The sequence below is a fragment of the Eleutherodactylus coqui genome, chromosome 2, assembly GCF_035609145.1.
Source record: "Eleutherodactylus coqui strain aEleCoq1 chromosome 2, aEleCoq1.hap1, whole genome shotgun sequence".
Lineage (NCBI taxonomy): Eukaryota > Metazoa > Chordata > Amphibia > Anura > Eleutherodactylidae > Eleutherodactylus > Eleutherodactylus coqui.
The window spans coordinates 19,896,473-19,908,760 of record NC_089838.1 but is presented as its reverse complement, the minus strand read 5'-3'; the positions used below and the strand labels follow the sequence as shown (position 1 = coordinate 19,908,760).

At 41.2% G+C, this 12,288-nt stretch overlaps 1 protein-coding gene across 4 annotated transcripts in view; it reads right to left on the bottom strand.

The window, feature by feature from the left end:
• Nucleotides 1-12,288, bottom strand: part of GRIA1 (glutamate ionotropic receptor AMPA type subunit 1) — a 261,991-nt gene that overhangs the window by 224,413 nt on the left and 25,290 nt on the right. For all 4 annotated transcript variants that reach the window (XM_066590438.1, XM_066590439.1, XM_066590440.1 and 1 more), the window contains exon 2: nt 10,449-10,586. In XM_066590438.1, coding sequence (XP_066446535.1) covers nt 10,449-10,586 — 138 coding nt within the window. The remainder of the gene's footprint in view (nt 1-10,448; nt 10,587-12,288) is intronic.

Below are 12,288 nucleotides of genomic sequence, written 5' to 3'. Positions count from 1 at the left end.
AATTAATGTAAATTGATCTAATCCCATGGAGCACTCCTAAATATTGGAGCCTCCCACACTTAAGTTTTCTAGGTCTCTTCCCACTCCGAAACATTAGCTTAGCCCAGGTCCTATACTTAAGTTTCTTAGATCTCTTTCTAAAGTATTTGTGTCATATGTTTGTCCAGGAATCCACGTTCCTCCTCCAATCATCACTCGCGTGAGTCATTGACCACAGCCAATAGGATCAAGGTGGTAGTTGTGTTTGTCCATAGCCCTATGTTAACCATACCGATAAAATCGAGTTTTAATAGCATCTAATATAATGCAGTGATACCAGATTTATTTAATATAAGTGGTCCAACGATCGCAAGTCCACTTAGGAGACATGAAAAAAAGCTTTTTGTAGTAAGCAATAAAGAGTACTAGAAGTTTAAGGCCCCCTGTCCACGGACGTGTATTTGCCAGCGGTAAACCGACGGTAAATCGCGCATTTGCTATGGAAAACGCCGCCCCTGTCGACGAGTGGAAAATCATAGTGATTCTCCGCTCGCGGCGGGTAATTCGCTGCGAATTGCCCCGAATCTCTGCGGCCAGCCTATCTATCAGATAGGGCTGACCGACGGAGATTTGGTGGCGGCTCCTGCTCCCGGGCGGCAGCTCCCGTGGCTGAGATTCGGACTTTGCAACTCCCGTGGACAGGGGGGCCTTAAATTTCCCTTTTTCAAAGTAAAAATATCAAAACACAAAACATACAAATTATATATCAAAACTGCGGGAACAAAATGATTAACCCATTGCTGTACTTTATTTTAGCATAAATACAGTATACTAATTTTAAAAATGAACTATAAATTTAAAAAAAACAACATTTTTTAGCTTTTTTATGTCAATAAAACAGAAAAAAAGTCAGTGAAAAAAAGATATTAAAAAAATCGCTCTATATGTCACAGAAAAAAAATGTAGCAAAAATAATTTTGGTAGCTGAAGAAAAAAAAATAGGACTGTAAAACCACCACATGGGTAAAACCTCTAAAAAATGTCCTAAAGGGTTATTCAAGAATTTTTTTATAGATCAAGGGTCCTTGTAAAAAAAAAATCACTATTCATGGACGAGAGAAGGAAATGGAATGTCTACATTCCAGCATAAGCACACAGATGAGGACAAATTATGTATTTGGACTATTTTTAGGTAGTTTGGCAAAATCGTACTTGAGAGGGGGGGGGGGTGGTCTGTGAACTAAACCTTTGCCCAGGTAAAGGAAAGCCTAGCTACACCTCTGAATATAAGCAAAGCACAGTTCTGGAGTGCCAGAACCCATGACATGGCTTGGTAGGCAATCTGCCACGGCAATGCTGGGTGCCCGTCTGCCAAGGCAACTGAATAGCGACTTGTGATCACATCACGGAAGACCGGGTTTCTCAAATTTTGATTGGTGGATATAAATGCTGCTGTCAGTACTGTCAGCGCAATATAAAAGATTAACAACGGCAATCAGCATTCATGCCGATCGCCGCTGTTGCCAGCGGGCGTCACCCAGAAGAAATGACTTGCACCTATATTGTATGGAGCGGGGTCAGCTCCCAATCCCCATCCATATAAACCATGAACACATAGGACATAACTGTACATCCTATGTCGTTAAGGGGTTATGGTATAGAAATGATGTGGTACTGTGTTAAAATGTCAATTTCAATTAAAAAAAACTATTTGATTAAAAAAAGAATTGGCAGCGGCATTTAAATGGTTAACAGCTGCAATCAGTCACCTCCAATTGCAGCTGTTGCCAGCGCGGATCTGCTGTCATATATGGCCGATATCCACTGTGTCTGGACCGGACTCGTCGTCCTGAAACCTGCTGCATACAATGACACCCGATGTGCCCCGTACATGAGCGAGACGCGTCGGGCAGGGGTTAAAATGTTAATATTTATAAATGGCGCACAATGTTAATCATTTTGTCGCATCTCTAAATAAGTCTACAGTTACTTTTTTTTGTGCCAGCCAACTACTGGGAAAAAAAAAAACATGCCAGAATGCTGCTGTAAAGCCAGTAATAAATGTACCCCGTAATGTACCAGAAATGCGTCAGACGTGGGCTCATGTTTCGGCGAGGCCTAGGCACAATCGCATTAGTAAATCAGTGTGAGTATAGTTTTCTAGGAGCTGTCAAAAAGTTTCGAAACTTCCAACTCTTCTTCTTTTGTTTAAGTTTAGACCAGAAGTCTCAGGCAGTCGTCGATTCCCCTTGTTGGCAGTATGACAATCCGGTACGTCTCCACAGGTAGATAAAGGGAATGTTCCTGAAAACTTTCCATGAGTCTCAGCATGTGGGTGTAGTAGAAAGAAGGTGAAATCAGAGATCGTGTTCCCTTTTTGTGGGTTTGTGGCGGCTTGACATATAGTCAGAGGGTGAGAATAGGCTGATGGTGTCACGATGAAGAGTTAGATGGCTGCAGAAATAGTCAGCGCACCCAAAGTAAATGGGCCCAAAAATCGATAAATGTGAAATAATTGAAAATGAAGGCACATTTTACCTAAACACATCATACTCACCCCTGTGTCAGGCCTCCATTAGGGCTTCCCGTTTATCTGTTCCGCAATTGAAACGGAAATGAACTGTTTGGGTTTTTTTCACATTGATTTCAATAGTTTAAAAAAAAAAAAAAAAAAATAGAAAGCGATGGGGAACTTACTTTTTGCTTCCCTTCCATTTGATTTCCATTATTTTAAGTGAACCAATAAGGGCCTTTTTCACACTAGTATTTTTTAATTTTTTTTGCTGATCCGTCGTGTGACAAAGAAATGTATTGAAGTGGAAAACCTTCTTCTTCAGTCCCTTCCTGGATTTTCCATTTCCATTCCATTTTTTACACTGGATGTCCTTTTGTTTGAAGTAACATAATATAGATGGATCCTTTTTTATTGCACTGTACTCAATGGGAGGCAGATGGAACTGAGAGACAAATCAGTTTCCTGGGGTGTTGCCTCCTCACTGAATGTGGCTCAGTGGTTAGCACTGTTGCGATCAACTTTGAAAAAAATCCATGTAGCCATCACCCTTGGTTAGATTTGAACTTACAACATCATCATGGGAAGACCCCTGCTGCCTTACAATCCCCCATTATTCTCCACAGTCCTCCAAAGGATCTCCCACCGTCCTTCACAATCCTCCAAATAATCCTCTACACAACTCCCATCATCCTCTACACAATTCTTCATCGACCTTCACAGTCCTCTACACAACTCCCATCGTTCTCCACAGTCCTCCAAGAAGTCCCCCATCATTCTCCACAGTCTGCCACACAAACCCCGTTGTCCTCCACAGTTTCCCACACAACTCCCATCGTCCTCCACACAATCCCCCTTCACCCTCCAAAGTCCTCCAAACACTTTCATTGTCCTCCAAATAATGACCCATCGTCCTTCACAATCCTCTAAATAATCCCCTATTGTCCTCCACAGTCCACTACATAACTCTCATCGTCCTCCACAGTCCTTCAAGCAATCTCCCATCGTTCACCACAGTCCACCACATATCTCCCATCGTCCTTCACACAACCCCCTTCACCCTTCACAGTCCTCCATACAACTCCCTTTGTCTTCCAAATAATCCCCCATCATCCTCCACAGTCCTCCGAGCAATCCCACATCGTTCACCACAGTCCGCCACAGAGTTCCTGTTGTCCTACATGGGTTGGCTAAGAAGAGACCTCTATTTTTCGTCTTCACCTCGATACTGGATAGGAGCAGTCAAGACTCAGGAGGACAGGAAGGAAAATCACCGCCACTTGGAGTGACTGAGTGAGTCAAGTAGTCACTGAGTTTCAAGTACCATACACTGCCTCGTTATCTGTATGAGAGCCGAAACTGCCATGTACCGCCTGGTTCAGAGTCTGTCTGTGTGGCCCACCTCCCATTTGGGCCACATTCACAGACATTCTGGGCCACATGCGGGCCACAGGTCGGACACCCTTGGTCTGCGATGTGTAACAGGTGTCATACCACGATTGTTATGGCCTTGTTCACACCGTGGAATTTGTCGCATACTTGACAAGGAATCCACATCATAAGGATCCATATTACGGACATGTTACAATATGCTTATCTGAAAGTGGCCTAAAGGCCCATTTACACGCAACCAATATTGCTCAAAATTCATTCTAACGAGCGAAAGTGAGCGATAATCGTTACATGTAAACGCAAAGCCACCGCGCACTATTTGTTCATTTGCCGTTTATCGCTGAACTTCAGCCTGCATAGAAATAGTCGTCAGTGCGTTCGCTTGTCGTTAGGTTTAAACGGCAGTCTTTTAGTCTTTCAAACTGGGAGGAGTGATTGTTTGCCCAGCTAAACACAATGGCTCATGCGCAGAAGACAGTGGCTTTCCTTCACACTAATTAAAAACCTCCCGCCTAGAGATTCCTCGCATAAACACCCTTACCTGAGCAAACAACATATACCGTGTTTACATTGCTAGCGAGGCAAATACCGTATTTCCCCGAAAATAAGACAGTGTCTTCTATTAATTTTTGTTCAAAAAGGTTTAACTTTTTTACATGTATAGCTGCCTGGACACTATTTAAATTTACTTTTTTAATTAACTGTTAGCCTGGCTTAATTTTGGAGTAGGGCTTATATTTCAAGCATCCTCAAAAAGCCTGAAAAATCATTTTGCATCCTCAAAAATTCTGGAAAATCATGCTATGTCTTATTTTCAGGGAAATAGGGTAGCAAGGATTTCAAATGATTATTTTTACGTGTAAACGCTCAGCATTTGAAAGTTGTTAAGTCGTTCGTTTGTTTAAATGACAAACGTTGCGTGTAAATGGGGCTTTACTTGTATTTGCACTCTGTATAGCATTGTTGTTACATGACTTTATACTGTACATGGAGCTGTTATCTGGGCACTGTATGTTGTATTATCTAGCATCGGTATATATTTTGCATTGTGTGAAACTGCTATTTACACACTGTACAGTATATACGCCTTGCAATGTATGGGGGTGGCAGCTGTTCATGACTACACCCCCTATGGTTGTCCATACAGGGCATCATCCAGCATGAAGTCATCACTGCTGCGTGCATGAACCCTGCAACAATATACTTACATTTCTAGGTTGTTTTTAGCCTTTTATTATGTTATTTTAATCGAAACCATTAAAAAAAAATCCCAACAAAACCTTGATGTAAACCATTCTCTCACTCCTTGTTACTCTGACATTATTGGATTGTCTTCATGCAAATCTTATTTCCCAGACTTCTTGGCTACCCCCTTTTCCTTCTTCTTCTTAGATCATTTGTTTCATTTGAACACTGCGAAGTAATAAGTAATCTAACCTCATTATTTTCGTCTTTTAATACCCTTTAAATGTAATGAGCTTTTTCTATGGAAGGCATCAGAGCAACATCTCTGTGGGAATTTAAGGATGGAGACGAATAATTGAAAAATGTTTTGTTTTTTTTACATTGCACTGCTTCTGTACTAATGGGGATTGTTAAAGGTCTGGTGACTCTAGGAAATAAAAATCCTTCAAATTGTGTTTTTGTGCTCATGTTTTCCCATGTAACTAAAGGACATTGGATGGAGAGTTCTTAATGGCCCATTGTCTGAGTTTGGTGGATAAAGCAGGGGTAATTAAAGATGTATTCTGGCCTTTTTTAATGATGACCTATGCAGAGGATAGGTCATTAGTCGTTAATGGTCAGGGGTCTGCTGCCCAGGAATCCCACCCTTCAGCTGATCCTCCTGCTCGCTGTCAGGGCAGCGGGCATGACGTGCTTCATCGGTACTCAAAGGAAGCAGAGGCAGCGCCAGCCTCACTCTCATTGAAATCAATGTCACGCTGCATTGCCTGATACTTCCTGTTCATGACAGGATGTGATGTCCTGACCATGGCCCTGAGCAGGAAATATCGGGGCAGTGCAGCGCTACCACTGATGATCCACATCCTGCCCGCTGCACTGACAGCAGGTAAGACGATCCACTAAAGCATAGGGGTCCCAAGCAGCGGACCCCCATCCATCAACTACTGATGACATATCCAGTAAATAGGTCATTAGTTTAAATAAGCACAGAATACCCCTTTAAGATTTAAAATGGTTATATACCGTTTAAACACCAAAGATCTATCTTTAGGACAGGCCATTAGTGTTTGATAGATGAATGAACCAAACCAGTAGAGCCCTGTTTCGGGTCGAAATTTGCTAAAAGTTCAGTTCAGCACAAACTCAAACCTAGTTTTTAGCAAAGTTCTACTGGTTCGGTTTGCTCAATACTAGTCCTGAATAGACTAGTCCTGAGAGTGTTTAACAGAGCTTTTATGGCTTAGAGTTAGGGGTATTGGTGAAGTTTCAGTTCGGTTCCAACTAATTTGGAATGAACCAAACTTTTTACAAAGTTTAGCGATTTGGCAGAACCAAACTTTTCAAACGTTGACTCTTCACTAGCTAGGACCACTAGTGTGGTACATACAAATTTGGCTGTACCTGTTAATGCATGCTAAGGAACTTTTGCCAATTGGTGGGTACCCTGATGAAACCCTCACTGATCAGATATTAATTACAAATTAGGAAGATAAAGATGGACCATCAGTGTTTAAATCCCAGAAAACATATTTTATAGTTAATATACAGAGGAATTAAAGAAGATTATACTTGTGGTAGAAAATGGCAAATTAGGAAAATCACTCTAGGACACTGCTCCACAGAATCCCGATACATCTTGGAACCGTGATCGGGGGTACCCCAGAACCAGCACTGATTTGAGCTTGCTCATAGATGTTTTGAGTTAGAGTAGGAATGACTGAATGGTGGGGGTTCAAGTGCTAGGACTTCCACTGATGAAACTGGATGTCCTTTGTACCAATTGGTCTTTCGAAGCTATCTATAAAGTGGAGAAGATGTTCAGAGAGCTTAACACACAGGCATTTGGTATGTCTAATTAACACAGACCTGGATTTACAGAAACAACTTTTCAGGACCCTTTCTAGTGGGATCTGACCACTCAATATGCCATGTATTGCTTAGAGAGTACATTAATGTGAATGTCCTTTGGCTTCATAGCCACGGCTAGTTGGATGTACAGAAGAAAGACAGGAGAAATCCTCTCAATAAGGTTCTCATGGTACCTGTCCAAAGAGTGGTAAATCTCCAGGCCTCTGAGATTTTGTAGCGATGCGACATCACCACAAGATGCATGTATGTGAAGCCCATGGTTTTTAATGGGTTCTTTCACATGAGAGATGTTTTGTAGCCTGAAGGAACCCATTGGAAACCATGAGCTTCACATCTATGCATTTCGCAGTGAGATTTTGTAGCCCGTGTGAAAGCGGTCCAAAGGTAATCCAGCTCCCCACAGACATAGATAGTAACTCCAAAATTCTTAAGGCATTAAAGGTGAAACTAAACAAAATAATCAGAGGGACTGCTGACGTGTTTCAAAAAAACTGTCCTTAGGGTGCTTTCACAAGACAGCTTTTTGTTGGCCAAAACCAGGAGTGGAGAGAAAGAAGAATGGAAAGGTTTGCATGTCTTCCATATTTTGGACCCACTCCTCGTTTTGGCTCACAAAAAACTGAACACAAAAACTGTCATGTGAAAGAATAAACCATGAATAAATTAAAAACGCATGAAAATGAACATGAACCAATGCAAGTCTTTATTTGCATAGAAAATATACTTCCTACAGAACATATTCCTTATGAAGTCTGATAACTTCCACAGTTACTAGGTAGTTTACCATTCATTGTGTGGGAAAAAGCAATTAAAAGTCAACATCCCCTTTAAATTCTGAACTTAAGCTTGAATTTTATGTTTCATATCATTTTGCATCCAGAGCCCTGTACACCAGTAGCTTGGACTCTCCAAACAAGTGTTAATTTGTCTTTCAGCCAACTTCAGACAATGAGCAATGAATTCAAAAACATAAAGTGTGTAGGATGCTATATTATTATGGTAGAGAATAGGCCACAAATAGCACACATTTTTAGCAGCTCCTACTGGCCTTCCGAACCAATCAAAAGACTCCTGTCGTGAGCCCAGAGCACCCTGCAATTATCCAGTGAAAGAGGCTGTGAGATTACACAGGCATTTGGCATAAGCACACAAGTAATGTTCTAGTTTATAAATAAACTCAGAAAAAAAATATATAAAACCAACGTGTGGGCGTGGAGAGAAAGGACGTTATCATATGAAGCCAGCCATGGATAACCGCATCACTCGTAACTCATAAACCAGTTCATAGCCATAAAGGAAAACACAGAAATTCTGAATGTTTTTCAAAAAAAGTAAAATATGTAATACATTTCTCCACCAAACTGTGGAGACTTCAACCACAAGGAATATAATCGGCATCAAGCAATGAGAATTGAGGCCTACACACTTTTATGAGAAGATAACAGGATGATTGATACTCATTGGGCACCATACATCTAAGATGTTACTTCATAATTGTTGGTTCCTAGACTTGGCACCTTCACATGGATATCAACAGAGTCTCCACCAAAATGGGATTTTAGAAAAATCTCATTAGTAATACCGAGATCGAAGTTGCCATAACTCAACAACACCAGAAATAGGGAAAAGCTGGTCATGGGCTTTAGATATTTTTTCCAAATACTGATGTTTTTGATGGTTACACTAATAGTTTAATGTCTATGAAGGTAGAGCAAAAACAGTTGCCCAACTTTCTCCACCGTAAGATGTCCAACAGCTTAAAGGTCAACTAGTTCAATTGTATTATTTACTCTTAGTTAGGTGGCCTTAGATTTGGCTGAGAAGCTCTTAAAGAGGTTTTACCACTAAAGACAATTGTCCCATGTACACAAGATAGGAGATAAATGTCTGATCTCTGGGAGTCAGCCTAGTAAACCCAAGAAGTGCTTCCATAAATGCCCTCATGAACTGAGCGGAGTGAGTATGCTCAACTACCGTTTTCATTCACTTCTGTGGCACAAGCAGAGATTCATGCTTAAGTCCAATATTAGTTCGTAACACAGAAGTGAAATGGAGCGGTGGTCAAGCAGGCACACCGCCACTCCATTCACCGATGTATTCGAGGGCACGGTTCTTAGGATTTCTGGAGGTCCCAGAGGTCAGACCCCAGCAATCAGACAATTATCATGCATCTTGTCCCGCTTAGGTACTCAACAGTTGTTTTATGTAAAAAGGCCCTTAGTAAAGTACCAATAAGATAAGATGCATCATTATTATTCTGTTTTCTAGTAAAAATTAGAAATAATGTAGAGTCAACCATATTTTATATCCAGTGCAATGTGAAATTTGCCATATAAGAGTCTTAAACCCCACGCTGAAGCTCTGTTGTAGTAATCTTTCATATGGTGCCATAGAACTCTATGGGCCTAATTCAATATATAGATATCTATAGGATTTTTCTCATGAGGTATCCATGGGAATCCACCAATCAGACACATCTCCCTATCCCACAGATAGGAGATAAGTTAAAAATTTGCAATAAACCACTTTAAGTTGATTTGGGGTCAAATGATTTGAAGGCTATGTTTACCTTCACAATCATTTTTTATTGCTTTATTGCTCATTTTTCAGATAGTCGTCATTAAAATACCTTACCGTTTTGTGTTTTTCAGCTGTTATCAAGACCTATGTGTCTCCATAGTAACAGACTACAAACACATCCTTTGTAGTCTGATCCTGACGTCCCAGTCATGGTTCCTACATTTTTCATTTTCTTGGCCAACTTATCCAAAAATCATGGACAGCCAGGACATGTGGGAAAAAGACCCTATTTTACAGACTGTTCATAAATTTCTATACGGTTGGCAACCCTGTTCTAAGTATATTCCACCTTTCACATCTTCTTGCTAATCTATCGAACATACGTTAGCAAGAAGGTAGTATACAAGGGAGTATGACTGCAGGATCAGACTACACAGTGTGTTTTGTAGTCTGTTACCATGGAGACACATAGGTGTGCATAAGAGCTGCAGGCACACAATGGTAGGAGATTTTTTAATTAAGGTTATTTGTAAACTTGCATCATTTCTCATTTCTCAAAAAAATAATTGGTTGAAAAAATATAAATACCCTTTAAATATAGATGCTGATGATTACCTAAAGACATACCGCAATTGGAAATAAGAATAATAACAGATTTGAATCAATCTGGGATTCGCAAGAACATTAAATTAAAAAACACGAACCTTCTCTATGGTGCTTCTTCTACCTTTAACATTAATTAGCCTTTTCCTGTGGATAAACACAGAACATTTTTTTCTGCTGCTTTTCCATTATCTTCTCAGCCAAGAGACTTTTAGTAAATACTTTTTAATTAAGATAAGCGTCTTGCGTTCTGCTACAGAAAACAGCTAAAAGGATTTGCACCTCTTGTACTCTACTCCACAGAACTGCTAATACATGGCCGCTGAATAAATTGTGGTGAACGTTATAAGATGCAAATCAGCTTAGAACGATTTCTCGCAGTACTTACAGGTGTAGGTCATTTCAAAACTGTCACTGATGTTCACAATATCAATTTGGGGCAACAGCTTTGGGGGTTCCACCAACTGAGATAACGCAAAACGAAAGGCGGCATGTTCCTGCGATTGCTGGTTTGGGAAGAGGCCCCCTGTAGAAGGAAAACAGAAGGTGTTAATACACAGAGTAATAATTCATATACTTACTATTAAAGGGGTTGTCCACTGCTAAACAGTTGATAGCCTAGTCCAGTGATTCCCAACCAGGTTGACATGGTACCCTGGTCTGCCGTAAGAGACTGTGAACGTTGCCACAGTGAGGAAGAAATTTGTTTAGAAATTTTGATTTTTTTTTTATGCATTTTTTTGGCAGGGGTGCCATGATCTAAAAAAAAGTTGGGAAAACACTGGCCTAGCCTAGGATAGATCATGAATAGTAGATCAGTAGGGTTTTGCAGTTTGGGACCCCACCGATCAGCTGTTTGCTGGGCTTTGCTCATAGACTGAGCTGATGTCTGCAGGAAGCAGACAGCTATGTTCTCACTGCAGTGGTCAGGCTTGGTATTGCAGGTCAAGTTGAATGGGTGTAATACCAAGCCTCACAACTGCAGTGGAGCTGTCTGCTTCCTGCAGAACACACAAGCCTGACGAACAGCTGCTCAGTGGAGTTCTTTGGCAGCAGAACCCTGTTGACCTATTATTGATGACCTACCCTGCAGATAGACCATCAATCGCATGCAAGTGGACAATGCCTTAAAAGGTGTTTTTGGAGATCATAAAATAATTCCACAGGCATGAAATGGGTTAAAATAGAAAAAAAAAACATACTCACCCCCTTAAATGGCCATTAGGTCCTGAGCAAGAGCCCTGGTACCCACTGCTCTGATCCTAGAAGAAGCTGCAGTGGTCATGTGCCATTCATTTTGCACATGACTACTCAGCCTGTCACCATCTTCAGTGATCATGTGTTTCATGGCATTACCAGCGCTGAAGCCAGTGTTCTGCTACATAATACACTGCCTCTCCAGGCTGCACTGACTTTAGTATTGAAGCAATAGGAAGCAGCAGAAGTTTGCATGGTCCCTTGTTATTCCCTTATACGATTTTTCCACTATATTAACTATGGCAAAATGCTAAGATAACTAGACCAAAGAAGCTGTAGTGTAAGTCAATCACAGTGGCCCCTTTGGATGATTTGCCCTGCATAGTGCCATTGTGGATCCAGCATTCAGCACTCTTCAGGTGCTGCAAATTAGTTCCTATGATTTTAATGCAGGTAAGCTGCAGCTCTGTCATGGCGCCGCTGGCACTGAAAGGGATCGGCCACACGCGTCGGTCCAGTGTGCCGTCACAACGTCAGCACTGTGACACATGATGCATTTGCCGGCACATGCTCAGTGACATTCAGGGCTGCATGCCATAGGAGAAATATCTCCCTTCTGTCTTTGGGCTAATAAGCTGACCGAGTTTCCTATCGACGACTTATTTATAAGGTATTTATTCCACCTCCTCTGTCGGTAATATATTTGCATGCTGGTCCTGCTCAGTAGTTAGGGGTGTTTGCTTTTGTTCTTCTTCAGACTACAACGCTCTCTGGCACTGACTATTGACACTCTCAAACTCATCCTTGGGTTGTTTATTTGTCTATTCTGTCCTGCCTGGCCTCATATATTCTGTCTCTTCCATACTTACATCTAGGGATGTATAGGAAATAATTTTTAGGTTCCAGATGTGGGGTTGCCTTTTTTGGGGTGGGTGCTCCTCTTTATCGGAAGGTCAAAAGATCCTAAGCCTCACCTACATTTCTAGCACAATCAGTTATTCTACACATCATTCAGCCTGTCCCACTATCTG